Source organism: Phocoena phocoena, chromosome 6 (assembly GCF_963924675.1).
Source record: "Phocoena phocoena chromosome 6, mPhoPho1.1, whole genome shotgun sequence".
Taxonomy (NCBI): domain Eukaryota; kingdom Metazoa; phylum Chordata; class Mammalia; order Artiodactyla; family Phocoenidae; genus Phocoena; species Phocoena phocoena.
Window position 1 is genome coordinate 108,602,921 of NC_089224.1, and position 20,209 is coordinate 108,623,129.

Genomic DNA, 20,209 nt, shown 5'->3' on the forward strand with positions numbered 1-20,209 from the left:
CAGTGGCCAGTGGGGCCTGAGGGGTTGTGAGGAGAATCAGGACAGGCAGAGATGGGATGCCCTGGGGGTGGGTGCCCAAAACCCCCTGCCACCCCAGGGCTGCTGAGTGGGGCTGGGAGGGTAGAGATGAAAAAGGGGGTGGCCGGGCGCTGCGGTGGAGGAACCTGGGCTGGACAGTTTCAGATCCAGGCATCTGCCCGGCCAGTCCTGATGGCCTGCTGCCACCCGAGAGAATGTGCTGCTCCAGAGATGGAGGGTGGGAGCCACAGAGTGTGGCCGGGGGGCACCTTGGTGGGCGGCGGGCCTGGGCCATCCAGAGGCGGGCCCGCTTTCTTTGCGCTCACGTCAGGGCGGGGACCAGGCCCTTGAACAAACCCAAGCACTGAACTGGGACAGCGTCCTCTGACATACCCTGGCCCTGCCAAAGGCCGTCACTTCTCCCACCTACCTCTGCCACCACCAAAGACGGAGGAGGTGGGGCTGGTCCCCTCGCCCCTGCCCTGCCCTCTGTGAGCCCGGAACTCCCCAGCTGGTGCTAGGCACTGAGCTGGAGGCTCTGACCACGGGTCACCAGGAGCAGGGCCCCTGGAGTGAGGGGGCCCAGGGGCCACATCAGGGGAGGTTAGAGGATGTAGGCGGCTGGACCAGCATCAGGACAAGAAACTTGCCTGGCACTTTGCCTTCAACTCGATGACAAATGCTCTCAAGCCGTGTAGAGCCCGCCTCCCCGCTGGTCCTGCAGAGGAAGGCCAGCCGGCATTTGTAGACTCACTTCTCTTACAGTGTTTTCATCTGAGGTGGGATGGGCTCTTTTATTTATTGCCTTAACACTTTATTTTGAGGTCGGCCCCTTTCCAGGTGGAGAGGCCTGCAAGAGAAACAGACTCCTGGTTCTCCACACTCTGGAGTTGGGACTGGCTCAGACGGGCGGTGGGGGGGCACCCTCCCCTGAATGGCAAAGGGGTCCGGGGCGGGAGGTGGTCTGGCCCTTGGGGGCGGGAAGGAGGGGGGATGGGAGAGGGCCCACTATCTCTGAGCCCAGTCCCTCCCCCACGTGGTCCCTCCTGCCCCCCAGACTGTAGGACCGCTGTACACTAACTGTGCTTCTGGCTCCAAACCCACCTCTCAGGAGTCGCTGCCCTGGACGGAGCAGCCTCCTGGGTGGGAAGGACCTGGGCAGCCCCTCCCTTCTGACATTCCGTTCATTTGCACTTCCCCGCGCTGTGAATGTAATCTTGGGCCTGGGCCCCCGGCTGCTCTGACTTGCTCCCAGAAATGCTCCCAGAAGTGGCATATTCATTTCGTCTTTGTTTACACGTCCATGCACTGCCTCTCGCACTTGATTTGTTGCAGCTTCCCACTTTTGTACGGTAGGGCGTGTGCACATTGACTCAGAGTCAAATAAATGATTTAATGATTTCCTTCCACACTGCCGTGCACGTGTGGCTGTTGCTTCCTGGGGGCCTGCTCTTTGGGGTGCAGTTTGGGGGAGGCTCCAGGAGGGCAAAGGTGGAAGGCAGCCTGGTGGGAGCTATGAGCCGCTCGGCAGCCTGCCAGGGCCACGTGTCCCTCGGGTGAAGGTGGGGAGGGTGCCACTGCAGCGCTTAAGGGCATAGATGTGGGTGGGGCAGCCTGGGAGTGGATCCTGCCCCGGCAGCATCTAGGTGAGGTCGCTTAGCTCAGGGGCCTCGATGTCAACAGCTCTTAAGATACAGGCAGGGGACCCGGCAGGGGTGCAGACTCAGCCTCTCAGTCACGGTAAATGGCTGAGTGGGTAAGAGCCAGAGGGGAGGGCTGGAGCAGGAATGCAGCAGATCTGAGCTTACCAGGTGTTCAGAAGTTTTCTTGGGCGGTCAGACATCACAAAGTTTATTTGAAAGGTGCAGTAATCCCCTCTATGGGTGGGGGATACATTCCAAAACCCCCAGTGGAGGCCTGAAACCATAGGTAGTACTGAACGCTATATATTCTACGTTTTTTCCTATATACACATACCTATGATAAAGTTTATTTATTTATTTATTTATTTTTTGGCCACGCTGTGTGGCTTGCGGGATCTTAGTTCCCCCAACCAGGGACTGAACCCACACCCTCGGCAGTGAAAGCACGGAGTCCTAAGCACTGGACCGCCAGGGAATTCCTAAAGTTTAATTTCTATAAGTCAGGCACAGTAAGAGATCGATGACAAGAATAATGGGACAATTGTAACAGTATACTGTAATAACAGTTACGTGAATATGGTCTGTCTCAAAATATTGTACAAATTTAATGCCTTTTCCATCTCAACTAATCACATCACACACTGGCTGTAGCTTGCAGCTTGAGGTGCAACAGCAAAACTAGCACAAATTTCTTTTTCCTTCTTCATAATTTCATGGATAAGAGACTTGTTCTTACTGTAGATCTCAGCAACCTCAGTACGTGATTTTTTTCCTTTCCTAAGTTGAAAACTTTCACTTAAAGGAAGCACCTGACAGCTTCTCTCTGTCATATCTGGATTGCCAGCATCGCTACTCTTGTGCTGGGTGACCATCTAGTAAAGTAAGGATTGCTCACACACAAGCACTGTGACACTGTGACAGTCATTCTGATAACCCAGATGGCTATTAAAGGGCAGGTAGTGTATACAGCACGGGTATGCCGGACAGAGGGATGATTCGCATCCCAGGGGACAGAGCAGGATGGCTTGAGATGGCCCGAGATTTCATCATGCCACTCAGAACGGTGCGCAATTTAAAATTTATGAATTGTTTATTTCTGGAATTTTCCGTGTAATATTTTTGGACCATGGTTGACTGAGGGTAAGTGCAGTCTCAGAAAGCAAAACTGGATAAGCAGGGACCACTGTACGTTTTAAATTTTTTCTGTGCTTTTGAAAATTTTAAATGTATAGAAAAGTTTCTCTAGTTGCAGCGAGCAGGGGCTACTCTTCGTTGCGGTGCGTGGGCTTCTCATTGCGGTGGCTTCTCTTGTTGCGGAGCACGGGCTCTAGGCGCGCGGGCTTCCGTAGTTGTGGCTCGCGGGCTCTAGAGCGCAGGCTCAGTAGTTGTGGCGCACGGGCTTAGTTGCTCCACGGCATGTGGGATCTTCCCGGACCAGGGCTCGAACCCGTGTCCCCTGCATTGGCAGGCGGATTCTCAACCACTGTGCCACCAGGGAAGCCCACTGATAGGGTTTTGATATGAGTCTGCAAGCAACTGATTTATTACAGTCTCTGTGCAGTGAAACCTCTCTGCTCATCTGTATTTGCAGCCGCTCCCCAGCGCTAGCATCACTGCCTCAACTCCACCTCGGATCATCAGGCATTAGATTCTCATAAGGAGTGCGCAACATAGATTCCCTCGCATGCGCAGTTCACGGTAGGGTTCGTGCTCCTGTGAGAATCTAATTCCGCCACTGATCTGACAGGCGATGGAGCTCAGGCGGTACTGCGAGCGACGGGGAGCAGCTGTAAAGACAGATGAAGCTTCACTCACTCGCCCGCCGCTCACCTCCCGCTGAGCAGCCCGGTTCCTAACAGGCCACGGACCGCTACCGGTCCATCGCCCAAGGGTTGGGGACCCCTGTTTTAGAGTATTTCCATCACCCCAAGAGACCCCTTATGCTCCACTGCAGTGAATCCCCCAGCCCCCAGGCTGCCACCAATTTACTTTCTCTCATGACTTGCCTTTTCCAGACATTTCCTGTAAGTGGAGCCACACAACATGTGATCTTTTGTGCTTGGCTTCTGTACATAGAATAATGTTTTGAGATTCATCCCTTTTATGTATCAGTATTTTATTTCTCTGTTGCTGAATAGCATTCCACAAAGAGTTTTACCTCTTCCCTTTTGAATACCACTATGGACTCGTGGGTTATTATTTATTTGATATTTACAATCAGTTACAATCAGTTTTCTGATGTTCAGATGGTCACAAATTTTCCCAGTGGGAGCTCCTCTGAGCTGGCTCCTGGCTCCTTTTGCCACCCACCCCCCCCCCACACCCTGAAATCAGTCTTCGAGAACTTCCTTTCTAGCATAACAAGTCCCAGGAAGCTCAGAATACCAGACACCAGGTCTGGGAAGGCCCTCAGGGGAATCCTGGCCCACTTATTTCTGTGGCGGCTGGTGGACTGTTACAGTCACGGCCCCCACGAATCGTGCCTCTTGGAATCCACGTCCTTGTATAGGCCTCTCCCATAGCAGCTCTGACCTCGGCCACGTGACCTGCTTTGGCCAGTGGAACAAGAGTGACGTGATGCAAGCAGAGGCTTGGCGAGCTCTGGTGCACTGGGGTCGCCCTCTTGGAGAGTATTTGCGGCCTTGAAAACCTTGGCTCTTCTGCTGGAGGCCACGTGAAGGAGAACGCGGCATCCGGACCAGCAGCCCCAGCTAAGGGTCAGATTTGAGGGAGGCCCCCTTGGACCACACAGGCCCAGTCGAGTCCCCAGCTGCATGAGTGACCCAGCAGAATTGAGCCAGCCAAGTTGCAGATCTTGAACAATAAAATGGTGATGGTCTTAAGGCACTAGGTTTGGGACTGGCTTGTTACACAGCAGTATGTAACTGATGCCAGCCCCCTTGCTGATGAAAGGGGGAACTGAGAGTGGAGGATGACCGCCCCAGTGCATACAGCGGATACACAGCAGCCCCAGCGTGGACACGCATATCTCCTGAACCCGTAGGGCTTCTGCTGCATCACCTGTGAGACTGATTCTCGTGCAGCCTGAGGGGGGTGTGGAGGGTAAGATCTCGTAGTGTCGTAGTGTCATCTTTGGCCCAATCTGTGGTTCACATCAAGTGCTCAGTAAACAGTGGTTTCGATTACAATATAAATGGCTCCCAGGGCGTGTACGCAAATGGGACAGGACAGGTGAAGAAGGATCATCTGTCCACCAAGTATTTCCTGTGCGCCTACTGTGTGCCAAGCACTGCGCCAGGTGCTGCACAGGCAGCGGTGGAGGCTCCGGAGCCGGCTTGCACCCCATCTGCTAGCGAGAGCGGACTGTGCATCTCTTCCTAACTCCTTGTTCAGTACCATCACGGTGGTGGCTGGCAAGTGGCCACAGGAGAGAGTATTTACACCATGGAAGTCAGCACATGCCACAAACCAGGGGAGCCTGTGGCTTGGGAGACTGAGCCAGACAATGTGTCTCGAAGACTTGGCTCCACGGTGTTTGGAACGCTAGGCCCTGACTTCTAGAAGCCTCTATTCTAAGACACAGACAGTGAATGGCTCCTTTCAGAGGTTTTGAAGCCAAAACTGTCACTTCTACTTTGAGACCATTTGTCTTTCTTACTGGCATCTTTAGGATCCAGGAGTCCCACATCCTCTGTGGGAAGGACAGTTTCTCAATGGCGGCACCCTTGCTCCTCTCCATCTTTCTCCCTTCATCCTTGATGCCCAGACGGACGTGGTCTGGCACCGCCTAGGAGCTCAAATAGTCCCGGAAGTGCATGAACAAACCTCTAATCTAGAGGGCGGCAGCTGACACATTTCGGGGAAACAGGCCCAGAGAGGGGAAGAGTTCTTTCCTAGGGACTTTGAGCGCATGCCAGGGTGGCTGGGGTGTGGTGCACAGAGTAAGACATTGTGCCTCTAATCCGGGGGCCGCACTGTCTGTGAACTCCCTTCCAGAGGAGAGGCCAAAGTGAAAGGCCTGCCCTGCCCGGGACAGCTGCGGCTTGTCTGAGGACTCCTCTGGGCAGTGGGAGGAGGCAGCCTGCAGTTTGGTTAATGGGATGCAGGGTGGTTCAGAACCTGGGCCTGCCCATCAGGCAGACCTGGATTCAAATCCTGGCTCTGTCACACACTAGCCAGTTGACTTGGCAAACGGTGGGACGCTCAGAGCCTTACTGTCCTCAGCTATAAACTGGGTGCATTAAGAACTGCCTCCCAGGCTGTAGTGGAGCTAAGACGAGTGACTAAGGATGGAGCACCTCCCAGGATGCTCAGAGAGATACCAGGGGCATCACTGGTCCACCCCTCAGCTCAGGGAGGAGGCAGGTGGCTCCTTCAGCTTCCCATGGTTCCCCTCACAGCATTCATGCCTGCACAGCCCAGCTCCTCATCCACATGGCAGGTCTGTGCTGTCATCTCTCCCATCTCATGGGACCCCGCACTGGCTCCTAGGCGCATCGCCATCGGAAAAGCATCCGTTTGTACACCAAAGATCTGCACAAGGCTGTTCCTCGCAGCACCACTCCTAATACCCCAGACCTGGAAACACCCTGAAGTCCAGCAGAGTTGAATGGAAGGACTTCCCTGGTGGCGCAGTGGTTAAGACTCCACACTCCCGATGCAGGGAGCATGGGTTTGACCCCTGGTCGGGGAAGATCCCACAGGCCGTGTGGTGCGGCCAAAAAAAAAAAGAGTCGAGTCGAATGGAAAAGAAACCAATAAACACGGTGTGTTCACACCGTGGAACACTACACAGGGAGAGTAGACGAATTACAACTAGAGGCCGCAGCATGGATCTCACAAACACAATGCCGGGAAAGGAGCCATGCCCCCCAAAGCACGTACTGTATCATTCGGCTTATAGAAAGTACACAGATCAGACTAACCTAATGTATGGTGCTAGCAGATGGGATGGTGGTCACCCTGGGGTGATGAGAAGGGGTGTCAGGAGCTCCTGGGGCTCTGGTTCTCGATCTGGGGGCTGCTAACACAGGTGTGCTTAGTTTGTGAAACTTCATCAAGCTATACACATTCGATTTCTGGATTTTCCTGTATGAGTGTTATATTTTAATTTTTTTCAAAGGCAAAACCGAACCAAACGACAAAGTCACCTTTCAAGATCCCCTCTGTAGTCACCAAGAGTGGCCCTCCGAGTTTTGGGGGGCCAGGCCCCTCTCCCCCAGCACCTCACCTCTCCCTCTCTCTTGCCTATTTCATCCTGTGCTGTTCCCTCTGCCAGGAAAAGCCCACTCCAGCTAACTCCCTCACATTTTATAGTTCCTCACCCTGACACTCTCCCTGAGGTGAGAGGATAGGCCTGGGTTTCAGGGACTTGGCTTCTCAAGCCTAACTGCTCATCCATGAAATGCCATCTAACCAGGGAGGGGCCATGCAGCCAGACGGGACAGCGTCCCTGTCCTAGGGAACTATTCTGGGAAACTCACAGCCCACTCCTCGCACCTCCTGCCTCTCAGCGGCTAATAATGGCAGTGCCTGAGGTAGCTGAGGGCAGGTGACAGTGAAATGGGGCCAGTTGACCCACACGAGCCCAGGCTGGGCCGGGTGGGAAGCTGAGTACAGTTGAGGGGTCCTGGGGGCCCTCCTGGCTCGCTGGTGGGTTCTGAGTCACCATCATGCCCCCAGTCCTTTCAGCCCCACCCATGGTACTCACTCCTGCTGCGTGGCTGGCTCACAGAGTCAACGGAATTCTCTGCTGTGTTCTCACTTCTCATAAACACTTAGGCTATTTATCAGGCACTTGTTCTAGCATCGGCCTGGGCCAGTCTCCAATACATAACAGGCCCTGTCTTCATGCTGCCCAGGTCTTCTCCAGTTGTGGCTGCAACCACTTATATCAGAGCCCCAGGGGACATAAGAATGTAGACTCCAAGGCTGCAACCCAAGATCTACTGGATCAATCCAGGGCCCATTTTCTACAAGCTGATCTCGGCGCTGCATGAATTCAAAGAACCATTGTTTACTGTTGAGAGACAGACAAGGAGCCAATTACACCCCAGTGTGGTCAGTGCTGGGGTAGGAGAGGGGATGCAACTGGGATGCAACTGTGGGAGCCCAGTGGAGGCCCCTCTCCTGGCCATGGAAACCTCTAAGTGAGGACAGACACCTGAGACAGACTGGAACAGCATGTGAAAAGGCTCAACGACAGGAGGAGCCGGGCACTTGACCTGACTGTAAGCACTGCAATATAGCCCGAGAGAGAGTGAGGGTGGGAGAGGGAGAGGTGGGTGGTAAGGTGTGGCTATTTATGCAAGGCCTGTAGGACAATGAGAAGAATGTTTTGGGAAAACTGAGGAATAGGTGGAAAACCCGCCTCTTGTTTAAAATGCTCCCAAGATGGCCTCATTAAGCAGCATAAATGGGATTGAATCAATAAATCTGTGTTAATTGAATGAAATGAGGGACGGAGTCTTTTAATTTCAATTACGCCTCCACTCGACATCAGTTAAGCTTCCATAAAGCATTCAGGGGGCCGACTGTGAGCCCCGACCCGGGAGTTCCTTCCCCCATCCCACCCCCAACCTTTAATGGAAAGGTTGTCAGTTTTGTGTGACTTGCTCCGTTGCCAGTCAGTAAAGGGCAAAGGAAAATAAGTCCCCTCTGGGTCTCTGGCCTCAGTTAACTCATAACTAAAAGTAGGTGAGTTCAGACTCCATAGTGCCGAGGTTGCCTCCCCGCTTCGAGCATGCGCTCTGACAGGCGCTCAAGTCCTGTCGACCCCGGGCTGGCTCCCGGTATCGAGGAAGCCTTCACTCGGTACACGTCCCCACCAAACCAAAGCTCCCACCAAAGTTCAACACGCCCCCCAAGCTAGCGGGTGATTGGCCCGCCCTGCCCACACCGTGAGCCGGCCTCACCTTCTGATTGGCTGTTCTGCTCTCTGTTGTGTGCCGAAACCCTCCTTTTCTCTGATTGGTTAGCCACCTACCTGCGCTCGTCCCGGATTGGGCGCCGTCTTGGCCGGCTCGCAGGCTCCTAGGGGCCCTGCTTCCTGATTCGCCGCTCGGGCCTGCCCCACGGCCTGCACGGTGAATGGCTGCGCCGCTACCTGTATCGGCCTCCGATTGGGTGCGCGGCACCTCCCCCGGCGTGATAGGTCAGGACCACCGCCCCCCTGGCTCCCTATTGGCTGCTCGGCGAAGCCCGGTCTCCGGGTAAGATGGCAGCGGACGGACAGTGCTCGCTCCCCGCTTCATGGCGGCCGGTGACCCTCACCCACGTCGAATATCCTGCAGGTAAAAGACAACCCCGGCTTCGAGGACGCCTTCCTGGGGCCGGCCGGTCAGTGCCGGGCGCTCCGGCCGGCGCAAGCCTGCAGAGGGGGCGCCGGGGGACCGGGGTGGGAACTGTCAAATAGTGAGCCACGGAGGGTTCGGCCGGCGCGCGCGCCGCGCAGGCGCAGTGGTGTGGCGATGAGCTGGGCGAAATTGTGAGCCGCTCGCTCGCGCACTCTGCGGCTGCGCGGCCGGGGTGCTCCACTGGGTCCTGGGGCGCCGGTGGGCTGTAATGGGGCGGTGGTGTGCGTGAGGCGGGAACGGATCACTGGCCTGGACCTGGGCCCTTCTTCCCCGCCCTTCCCGGAGCCGGAGAGGCTGAACTCTCTCCTCGGCGTGTAGGGAGTGCCTTTTTCCTTCAAACAGTGCTTTTGGGCTGCCTGGAAGAAAGAGCTCCCCATTGCTGGGAGTGTGCAAATCGAGGCCGGGCAGCTCTTCGTTGTTTGAGTACTTCTGATGCCACGCCCTGGGTAGGGGCACTGCTCTACAACTCAGGGAACCCGGTGAGGGGTCAGGCAGCCTCTGGGATGTTAACTTCTGGAGCTTCCCATCAGACACAGCTCCAGAAGCTCAGCGTTTTCCATCCGTGAGGTCCTTTAGTGAGCGTTCTGGAGGCCGTTTAATAGAGTGGTGCAGAGCTTGGGCCTTGGGGTCAGAGTTCAGGCCGAGGCCTTGTGCAAGTGACTTCACCTCTCTGTGCCTCTCTAAAATGGAACTAATCACAGTGCCTCCCTTCTAGTGGTGACGTGAGAATCAGAAATAGGAGATGTGAGAAATGCTGAGCGCAGTGCCTTGCATACAGTAAACATTGAAGAAATAACTGCAGTTAACGTGATCCCACCTTCCCAGGACCCTCTCAAGCCCACCCTGCCATCTATGTGTAGGATGGTTGGGTGTTGGGTGAGGCTGGGGGCCCCCTCATTGAGCCCTGGTTGCCCCAGGAAGGGCCTACTCATGCAGAGACATGAGAACCTGGCCCTGCTGAGGGTCCCAGGACTGGATGCCAGGAAACTTGGACCCTAGGTGTTCTGGGTTATACTGGGGATGGGGCAGCCCTGCAGCTGTTGGGCCCTACTGTCTGCCTGCCTCCCCGCCATTCACTCATCCTTCATTCAGCTGGTATCCACTGAGCACCTCCTGAATGCCAGGCCCTGGGCTCGCTCTGCATTTTGAACGGTGAACAAACCAACATGTCCCTGAACTCCCAGACTGTGAAAAAAAAAAAAAAAGCCCACTTTACAGGACGGAAACCAAGGCCTGGAGTGGGGAAGGGACCTGCTTAAGTCTTCAGCACCTTCATGATTTCCCTTCCCTGGCAAGGGAGTACTTCTCTGGGTGCTCACGGCGAGAAGGAGGAGGCTGGCAGACGTGAGCGGCATGACGCAGGCTGTGATGAGGGGCCCTTTGCAGGGACTGTGGGTGCCTGGAGGAGAGACCTGGCTGAACCTGGGGACCTCTCTCAAGGTCTAGTGCCCCTGCTAACTCTTCTGTGACCCCCCTGCACTTCTCCTTCGTGCCCCTCATCACACGGACCCTGCTTCCTTCATCCGTTCTCCATTCATTTAACATCATTTTAGAGCCCAGTTAAGTGCCAGGTGCTGTGCTGGGCTTGGGGGAATTGAGTGGGGTGTAGAGACCCCATCCCTGCACTCATGGCGCCTACTTTCTAGAGGGAGAGACAGATGCAGGCCGGATAGCTCCACTAATGAGTGGTGTCCTGAATGATGCCCTGGTTACAGATTCTGAGAGCTCTGCAATGGCAGGAGTGTGATTTTTTTTTTTTTCCCCACTGTGGTGGGTACTTAATTTATGTTGAGTTAACCCAGACAGCATCCCAGGTGGGAGAAACAGTGTGTGCAAAGGTCCAGAAGCAGGACAGAGCATGGTCCGTTCAGGGAACTAGAATTTGGTTCCTGGAACTGGAGCAGAAGGTGGGAGGGAAGCAGGGCCAGGACTGCAGGGCTTGATGAGCTGGATTGAGGTGGGACTTATCCTAAGGACTGAGAGAGCCACCGGGGGGCTTAGATCAGAGGATGGTGAAGCCAGAGTTGCTGACAGCATCTGCAGGAAGGCCCAAAGGTGGCGCTTGCTGTGAGACAGGCCATGGAGATGGCCAAGGGTTTGGGGGCACCAGCCATTTCCTGTCTTCCTGATGACCCAGTGTCCTGGGCATCAGCTGGACAGCTGAGAGACCCAGAATCTCAGGGCTGGAGGGGGCCAGGCCACTGTGTGGATGAGGAGACAGAACCCCAGAAAAAGGAAGGGCCTCACCCAGTGTCATCCAGGGGGCCTATGGCAGTACTAGCATTTGGACCTATGTTGCTGGCCTGTTCTCCCAGGCCAGTTCAAAGCCAGCCCTACCCTGGGTAGGTGTGGGGGAGGCCAGGTGTGTGCCCATCCCTTCAGCCTGGAATCTGGGCTCGGCCTTGGGTGGGTACCTTCCTGCTGCCTGTGTAAGGCCAGGCTGGTGGTGGGGCGATTTCCCACACTGAGTTCTCCAAACATGGAAGTGTCCTGGGTGCCAGGGACCGAGCTGGGCGTCTCACAGGCCTGGTCACATCAGAGCTCCCATGGCTGTAGGAGGTGGCTACTCATATCCCCATTTCACGGGTGAGAGAGCTGAGGCTCAGGGAGGTGAAGTCCTTGTCTGAGGTCGTGTAGCCAGCAAGTGCTGGCATGGGAACTAAACCACACTCTCTGACCCCAGAGCTGCTACATAGCTGCCCTGTCTCAAATGGTGAGGGTGGCCTTTGGACTCGGTGTCAACCCTGCCCTTGGGCTAGCAGGAAAGTGGCTCCTGTCTGTTGGCTCCAGGATCCTCCCGCCGAGACCTATTAGGGGGTAAAAAGCAGGTAGTCAATAGGTAGCCAATTTTTTTGCCAGTAGAGAGGCAGTGAGAAGCTGTTACTGCAGCGGGTGGCCATAGTGGGCAACGGAGCTTCCCCTGCACCCCCAGCCTTGGTCCCTGTCAGAGTCCACAGTGTAGACCCAAGTCTGTGTGGTGTTCAGAGAATACCAGGTTGCCCTGGAGGCCCAGGGCTTGGCTGGGTCGGTCTCCACACAGCACTGCGTTCCAGAGGCATCCATGTGCCCGCCAGGCTGCCTCCTGGGACAGGGCCCAGCCTCTGGGGTCAGACCAAGCCAGGTTCAAATATCCGCTTTGGTGGGATAGTGGGTGTAGCACCTGGACCAGGCTAGAGACTTGGATTTTAGTCAGATCCTACCTCTTTCTGGCTGTGTGACTTTGGACAAATCATGCAGCCCCTGTGGGACTCAGTGTCGTCATCTGTAGAGCAGGGAGAGTGAAGGCACCTGCTTTAAACTCATGATCTGTGAACCTGAGTGCTTAGTAAACACGCTGTGCCCGTGACTGAGGACGAGTGGTGAGCTTGGAAGGCTGAGGCACCCCCAGCCAGCTGGCCTTGCGCTCCGGGCCCTGCTGGGACCACCTCTCTGACTGAGGCTCTACTTGGCTTGCTGGGGCCCAGGCCCTCTTCGATGGCTGCACTCTGTCCTCATCCTGTTCTCCCTGCCTTGCCCAGGTGATCTCTCTGGCCATCTCCTTGCCTACCTGAGCCTCAGCCCCATATTTGTCATCGTTGGTTTTGTGACCCTCATCATATTCAAGCGGGAGCTGCACACGGTGAGTGAGTCACTCCCAGCCCAGGGAGGAGGGGCCTCACCGTTCCTTCCCAGGGGCTTTGCCTTCCCTTCCCTGCTTCCACCTTTCTTGAGGTGTGTGGAGCCTCCTGGCTGGTTGCAGGCTGTCCACTGGGCTGGAGGTTCAGTGGGCGGCCACGGCCTTTGGGCTGGGCGGCAGCCAGCAAGCACACAGAGGCCCTGCTGACCATGCATCTTCCCAGCAGATCTCGTTCCTTGGGGGCTTGGCACTGAACGAGGGGGTCAACTGGCTGATCAAACACGTCATCCAGGAGCCACGGCCCTGTGGAGGTAGGGCCCAGGCCTTGGGGGTCTGCGGGTCCCCCAGGTTAGGGCATTACTAGGAGGCCTGCATCCTCCCATCATGCCCTGTTCTCTGTCTCCACCAGGTCCCCACACGGCAGTGGGCACCAAGTACGGGATGCCCTCCAGCCATTCCCAGTTTATGTGGTTCTTCTCCGTCTATTCCTTCCTTTTTCTGTATTTAAGGTGAGCTTCTGCCCTGGCTGGGGTGGCCCTGAACTGGCCCAGGCTGGCCTCTGCCAGGGACTTGCTGCAAGCCCTTTGGATGCCATTTAGGGCTTGGCCTCTACTGGGGTGGGAGGAGCTGCAGCCAAGGCAGAAGGTGCCCGGGGAGCATGTGGCTGGGGCCGGGGCTGTGTGGGAGGCCTGGGCCCCAGGCTGTGGGCCGAGGCCACCTAACAGGCTTGTTTTCCCAGAATGCACCAAACGAACAACGCCAGGTTCCTGGACTTGCTGTGGAGGCATGTACTCTCCCTGGGTCTCCTCACCGTGGCGTTTCTAGTCTCCTATAGCAGGTACAGAGGGAGGTAGAGCCCCTGCCCCACGCCCTGCCCACTGGGGTCCAGCTGGATACTTGGTCCCTATTGGACCTCGCTGTGGACCCGAGTCCCAGAGCCTGTAGAGCAGGGCTGCAAAGGGGGTCCCAGGCCTCTCATTTTATTTTATTTATTTATTTTTATTTTTTTATTTTTGGCTGCGTTGGGTCTTCCTTGCTGCATGCGGGCTTTCTCAAGTTGCAGCGCGCGGGCTTCTCCTTGCGGTGGCTTCTCTTGCTGTGGAGCACGGGCTCTAGGCGCGCGGGCTCAGTAGTTGTGGCTCATGGGCTCTAGAGCGCAGGCTTGGTAGTTGTGGCGCACAGGCTTAGTTGCTCCGTGGCATGTGAGATCTTCCCGGACCAGGGCTCGAACCCGTGTCCCCTGCATTGGCGGATTCTTAACCACTGCACCACCAGGGAAGCTCCAGTCCTCTCATTTTAAAGGGCCAGGGCTCCAGCTGGCCTTTCCAACCCAGTCCTTGCTCTCTCCTCTTGGTTGGGCCCAAGGTTCTAGGGTTAGCCATCTGTTCCCAATGTCCTGGAGCAGCCCCTTGCGGACAAACTCCAAGTTCAAGGGCTGGACAGAAGGGGGGCAAATCCTACCTGAGCCATCCCTTCACTTCTAGAGTCAGGGGAGCAGCTGTTGGGGTCCAACCCCTTGCCTCCTTCTAGAAGTAGCTCTGAGTCCGTGTGGTCACAAGGGCCTGTCCCGTCTGTGTATGTCTCCCGTGTGTGTGCAGAGGTCCAGGGAAGCTGGCACTCAGGCGTGCAGGGAGGCTGTGCAGGACTGTCTCTGGCTGGCTCTGATGAACTTCCCTCTGTCCTTGGCCCAGGGTCTACCTGCTGTACCACACCTGGAGCCAGGTGCTCTATGGGGGCATCGCTGGAGGCCTCATGGCCATCGCCTGGTTCGTCTTCACGCAGGAGGTCCTCACCCCCCTGTTCCCTAGGATAGCAGCCTGGTAACTGCCTCCTGCCCCTGCTGCTGTCCCCCGCTCCCCCCACCTTCCCAGGCACTATGGCCCGTGCCCCTTCCTGCAAAGGGGCCATCAGTGGGAGGACCCAGGCGTCCTGACCCCAGCCTCAGTCTCCCTGGTAGGGCCCTAGTGCCCAGGCCTCTGGTGGGCATAGGGCTGCAGGCCCTGCTCGTCTGGCTTCCATCTCCCCCAGGCGTTTTCTCAGCCCAGAAGCCAAGATGCCAGCCTCTGTCCTTGCCTGGCCTCTCAGGGACTTGGAAAGCAGCATGTATCCTTCTGGGTTGTGTGTGCCTTGGGGCATTGGACCTGCCTGAGTGTCACACAGGCGACACATCTGGGTCTTGCACAGGCCAGGCAAAGTGGTGGGGAGAGGGTGCATCGCCGGCCCCAGGCACTGGTGGGAGAGTCTGGCTTGGTGACAGACTCATGTCCTGATATGGTCCTGGATTTCCGGGTGTCTGTCTCTCCAGGCCTATCTCTGAGTTCTTCCTAATCCGAGACACGAGCCTCATTCCCAACGTACTCTGGTTTGAGTACACGGTAACCCGGGCAGAAGCCAGGTGAGTCAAGGGGATAGCAATCACTGGGTCGTGGCTCAGTGGGGCACATCCCTCAGTCAGTGCCGCCCCCAGTTTTGGAAGGCTGCCTGAGAGCCAGGCACTTGCCTAAGCACTTTTCTTGTACTGCCTCAGTGAATCCTCCCCTGGACCCCATTTTACAGATGAGAAAACTGAGGCTCAGAGAGGGGAGGAGAGCAATCACTTGACCAAGGGTTTGCAGATCATGCGTGTGGGAACTGGGCTGGGAATCTAGGCTGTTGAGCCCAGGGCCATGCTTTTTTTCTCTTTTTTTTTTTTTTTCTTTTTTTTGCGGTACGCGGGCCTCTCACTGTTGTGGCCTCTCCCGTTGCGGAGCACAGGCTCCGGACGCGTAGGCTCAGCGGCCATGGCTCACCGGCCTAGCTGCTCCGCGACATGTGGGATCTTCCCGGACCAGGGCACGAACCCGTGTCCCCTGCATCGGCAGGCGGACTCTCAACCACTGCGCCACCAGGGAAGCCCCAGGGCCATGCTTTTAACCTCTGTGGCCCGGAACCAGAGAGCTGGGCAGCCAGGATTCTCTGGGGGCCTGTGTGTTGACCCCCCTTGGGACTGTTTAGTCTAGACACTTTCCTCTGGAGGGGTAAACTGAGGTGTGGTGAGTTAGGGGCACCCGTGTTTGCACAGCCAGTCAGGGCAAAGCCGGCTTTGGAGGCTTCTTCTGACTCAGCTCTCCACGCACCCCAAATCCTGGGTGGGGTGCCAGGTGGGGTCGGGAAGGCCTGGCTCCTTCCCAGGTTCAGAGGGGAGCTGAGGCGAGGTTGGGCTCCAGCACAAGCCTGGGAGGTTTCCTGAGGAGCCCTGGGTTCCTGGTGAGAGGAACCACAGGGCGGGGTCACAGCAGCCGGGAAGTGTGTCTAGGGCATCATGGTCCCAATTATCCTAACGAACTTAAGGGTAAAGCCCTGGATCCTGAGGAAAGGGGATTTGAGGGGTTAGGGCAGGCAATCCTGTTATTAGCGGAAGGCCCCAGCTGGCCCAGGCTCTCCACCTGGCTCCCAGAGCGGCCCCGCCCCTCCCGGCTGGCCGCCACCCACCTTGATGTACCCAAACTTCCATGTGCACCTGCTCTGTGCCAGGCCGTGGCCGGCAGTGGCCGGCAGGGGGGACACGAGGAATGAGGCACCTACCTGTACGACAAGTGCCTCGGGCTTGAGAGCTCGTGACAGCAGCGTGCTGTGAGGGTGTGTGGTTGGGCTGGCTGGCCGCTGTGACAGGTCTGAGCAGAGAGAAAGCGGGACTGTCCAAGTTGGGGTTTAGCAGGGAGAGTGCTCTCAGCATAGGGAACAGCTTGTGCAAAGCTTCTGAGAACAGGAAGCTTGGGGAGTCCACCAAACAGACGGAGGCAGGTGTGGCTGGAGCCTGGGGAAGAAGGGGGCTGCCCATGGCACAAGGCTGGGGCTGCATCACACAGGACCTGTGGGGACAGTTAGGTTTCTGAATTTCAGTGGGGTCTCTCGAGGAGCCAGGCCCTCCAGGGAACGGGGCTGCCCCTGCTTCCCTCAGGCTCCTGAGCCCGTCGTAGATATCGCCACACCCCCAAGTCAGGTACTCAGATCCACTCGATAACTTGTATCAGGAGTGCTCCTACCTTTGCTTATGTATATCCCAAATGGAGAACTCACTACCTTCTTGTCTGTTTAGGTTGATGGTAACAGAACCCCACTTATGCTGGCTTATCTGTAAGTGGGAACTGCCCATGATTACTGGAATCCAGCCAGGTCCCTCTTGCCTCTGTTCTCCCATCCTGGCCCCCGCCCCTGCCCCGGCCTCCTGGCTGCACTTGGACTCCAGAGCTGAGTACCTGTGATACAGGCCCAGCAGAGACATTGACCCTCTCTAGGCTCCAAGTCCCAGGTCCCAGGGCAGGAGCTGTGATTGGCCCAGCTTGAGCCAACCACTGGGGCTACTGGGAGTGGACACTCATTCTGATGGGATTGTGGGGAGGAAGGAGACAGCTGAGGGGCGAGTCACTGGACGCCAGGAGTCCCCTCATCTGACCCCCACCCCCACTTTGCAGGAACAGACAGCGCAAGCTGGGGACGAAACTGCAGTGACCGGTGAGTGTGGCTGTCTCCAGCCTCCAGATCTGGCCTGCACGATGCCTTGCAGGGTGGATGGAATGACAGACAGAGGGACGAAGCAGAGACCTCTACAGACCCAAGTCACCGAGTGGAGCCTTTTTTTTTCTTATTTTAATTTTAATGAACAAGGTGGACCAAAGGGCTGAGCCAGCCCCTCAGCCAGGACCCTGGAGGGCCTGTTGCCAGGGGGCCTCACAGCCAGAGACCCTCACAGTGCTGCTGCCAGCCCCCAGTTGGGCGGAAAGTGCCCCTGACGTGGGCACTGGGGCATGGGGTAGAGAAGGAGGGCTTGAATCTCTGGCCACAGGGCCAGGAAATGTAGGTGGCGTGAAAAATGCACACTATTTATTTTTTGGTTTTGTCAAAGGCAGATGGGATTTTGGAGAGGGACTGGAAGACCCAGCTCTGCGGGGGCTGCCCTGCGTACCGAGGAGCCCAGGTCAGCTTCCCAGGCCCTTTGCCCTGGGCCCGAGAGACGGCCTGGGGGCCCAGGAGGAGGGAGCACCCCCATGCCCCCCCTGCCGCCAACGCCATTCCAGAACCTCGGTCAGTGTTTCCCGTGCGGGAGCCAGGCCCAGAGAGAGCAGGGGTCTGCGCTGCCATCGCTGCGTCCTACCCGCATCGACCCTGCGCCGCAAGGGCTTTCTCTGGTTCCCTGTCCCCAAGACAGCGGTCCCTTTCTGATGAAAGAGCCTGCGCCTGTGGGTGAGCAAACCCAAGCTGTTTACAGCTCTTTCCTGTCCTGCGTCCGCTACTGGGTCGTCTTCATCTCCACCCGAACAAAATGCAGAGGAAGCAGGAGCTGGTGAGAGGAGTGGGGCAGCGGTGCCTACTGTCCCCACCCTTCCCTCCCCTCTGTGTGCTCTGAGCATTCCTTGTCCTTCCCGACCCCCCTCCGAGAGGCTGGGAACCTGCTTGGGTCACCCCAAACCTGTGTCCGGGGTGTGGCTCACAGATCCCCACTGCCCAGCTCGGAGGACGACTCCTCCCAATCTTGAAGCCGCTTTGAAATGGAGCTGTGGAGAGGAGATGCGTCCAGACTTGGAAGCTTCTAGAACTGAACCAGGCTGCTCGGCACCTGTGTTCCGGGCCCGACCCCCCTCCCGCCCCCTTTTCTTTGTGGAGGTTCCTGATCTGCTGCTGAAGCACAATATTTTGGTGCTTTCTTTTCTCATTTGCTGAAGACAGTGTCCAAAGCCATTCCAGATGCCAGGACCAGGGCCTGTTTCTGGGGAAGGTCGGTCAGTCCCCACATTTTCCTTTCCTTCCCTTCCCTTCTCATTTTTATTTTTTACTTTTTGCCTGAGATAAGCCAAGTGTGAGGTGGTTTGACTTAAGAAAAATCGATGAAAATTGTTTACTATTGTTTTAAAATAAAATCTTCAACTCTGGCAGCTTGAACATGTTGACTGAGCTGATGGGAGGAGCCGGGGACGTGGCTGTGCGGACACACGACCCGAGGGGCAAGGGCATGGTTAAGACCGGAAGATCGTGCGCGTCTCCAAGACACCTAGTCCCCTCCAGCCCCCAGAGCCAGGGTTGGAATGGCCTCTGTGACATACCCCACTGGGCTCTGAGGACAGCTCCCTTCCATTGAGTTTTTTTAGTCCCAGTCTACCTCCCCCTGTGGCACTGGCTGGCTCTGCCGTCAGTAAGCCTAGCTTCTCCTTCATGTGACAGCCCTTGAAGACTGGGGACAACCAGCATGTCCTTCTCAAGCCTCTGCCAGGATAAAGACCTCCACTCCTTGCTGAATTCAGTGCTTTAGTGTGCGGACAGGTGAGTATCGTGCTTTGGAAGGAGTAACTGCAAACTGACCTGGGTTTTGGATGCCTTGTAGGAGTGAAAAGAACACAAGCCGTTTCAGGGGTCCAATGTGGGGGTTCTAACCCTTCTTTAATTCATTAACCTGAGATTCATAACAGCTTCACCCTCAGGCGAATCAGAAGTAATCCCATCCTCACATGAGCTCGAAGGCTGGGTTTGGGTTCCCCACCACGGTCCATACAACCTGGACATTTAGTTAAGGTGACCTCATCCCAGACGTGTGGCAGAAGCAAACAAATCTCTGGAAGAAGGAACCTTCATGCTAGACTTCAATTACTTATACAGTTTTAAGAAATTACCATGAACAAAATACAGACAAAGATGACCAGGTAGGAAAGGAATCACCACCATCCTTGAGAACTAGCTGGAAACAAGTATTAGAAACAAACCCACACGTACTTCAGGTGCTGGAATGATCGGGCACAGATTTTAAGTTTTACTTTTTTAAAGAAGTAAGGGACAAGCTTGAAAATATCTGCAGGACTTCGCTGGGCGTGCACTGGTTGAGAATCCACCTGCCAGTGCAGGGGACACAGATTTGATCCCTGGTCCGGGAAGATCTCACATGTCGTGGAGCAGCTAAGCCCGTGTGCTACAACCACGGAGCTTGCGCTCTAGAGCCTGTGAGCCACAACTACTGAGCCCACGCACAACAACTACTGAAGCCCATGAACTCTAGGGCCTGCGTGCTGCAACTACTGAGCCCTTGTGCTGCAACTACTGAAGCCCACACGCCTAGAGCCCGTGCTCCATGAGAAGCCACTTCAATGAGAAGCCCACGCACCACAACGAAGCATAGCCCCCGCTCACCACAAATGGAGAAAGCCCGCACGCAGCAATGAAGACCCAAGGCAGCCAGAAATAAATAAATAAACATATATATGTATATATGTATGTATGTATGTGTGTATATATATGTGTATCTGCAGAGAACAGGAAACTATAACGTGAACCCTGGCAGATTTTTCAATGAATACTGGAAAATATAGCTAAAAAACAAGAACTCAGTAGGTAGGTTGAACAGCAGACTAGACATAGTTAAAGAGAAAAACTGGAGGTCAGAGGAAATCCAGGATGCAGCAAGAGAGAGGACGGGGCCGTCTCATGAGCCCTGAGGTTTCCCCGAATCCCGGGTAAACGCTGCTTTTTACCCCAGTTGGCACTCACCCACACGTTCACCCTGGTTGGGCTCTCAGAGAGCTGCCCGGCACCCCACCTGCGGGTTGCCCAACTCCTTTTCCCATTCAGTTGGTCACCAAGCCCTGCTCACT

At 56.1% G+C, this 20,209-nt stretch overlaps 1 protein-coding gene across 2 annotated transcripts; it reads left to right on the plus strand.

The window, feature by feature from the left end:
- The first annotated feature begins 8,820 nt into the window (after positions 1–8,820).
- Positions 8,821–18,504, plus strand: DOLPP1 (dolichyldiphosphatase 1). 2 transcript variants are annotated; one of them, XM_065879228.1, is made up of 8 exons: positions 8,821–8,914; positions 12,496–12,596; positions 12,820–12,904; positions 13,003–13,102; positions 13,333–13,431; positions 14,285–14,413; positions 14,899–14,988; positions 17,048–18,504. In XM_065879228.1, exons 1-8 carry the CDS (start codon positions 8,839–8,841, stop codon positions 17,082–17,084), a joined length of 717 nt encoding a protein of 238 aa, XP_065735300.1. In that variant the 5' UTR covers positions 8,821–8,838; the 3' UTR covers positions 17,085–18,504. The 2 variants fall into 2 exon arrangements, with proteins under 2 accessions (XP_065735300.1, XP_065735301.1); XM_065879229.1 differs by lacking the exon at positions 14,285–14,413 and having other exon boundaries at positions 8,839–8,914; positions 17,048–17,084.
- The last annotated feature ends 1,705 nt before the right edge of the window (positions 18,505–20,209 follow it).

Excerpts from the sequence above, each read along its gene's own strand:
- DOLPP1 (XM_065879228.1), top strand. The coding sequence starts at position 8,839 with ATGGCAGCGGACGGACAGTGCTCGCTCCCCGCTTCATGGCGGCCGGTG. Across the intron at positions 12,905-13,002 it reads GGAGCCACGGCCCTGTGGAG|GTCCCCACACGGCAGTGGGC; the intron begins GTAGGGCCCAGG and ends TGTCTCCACCAG. Across the intron at positions 13,103-13,332 it reads TTCCTTTTTCTGTATTTAAG|AATGCACCAAACGAACAACG; the intron begins GTGAGCTTCTGC and ends TTGTTTTCCCAG.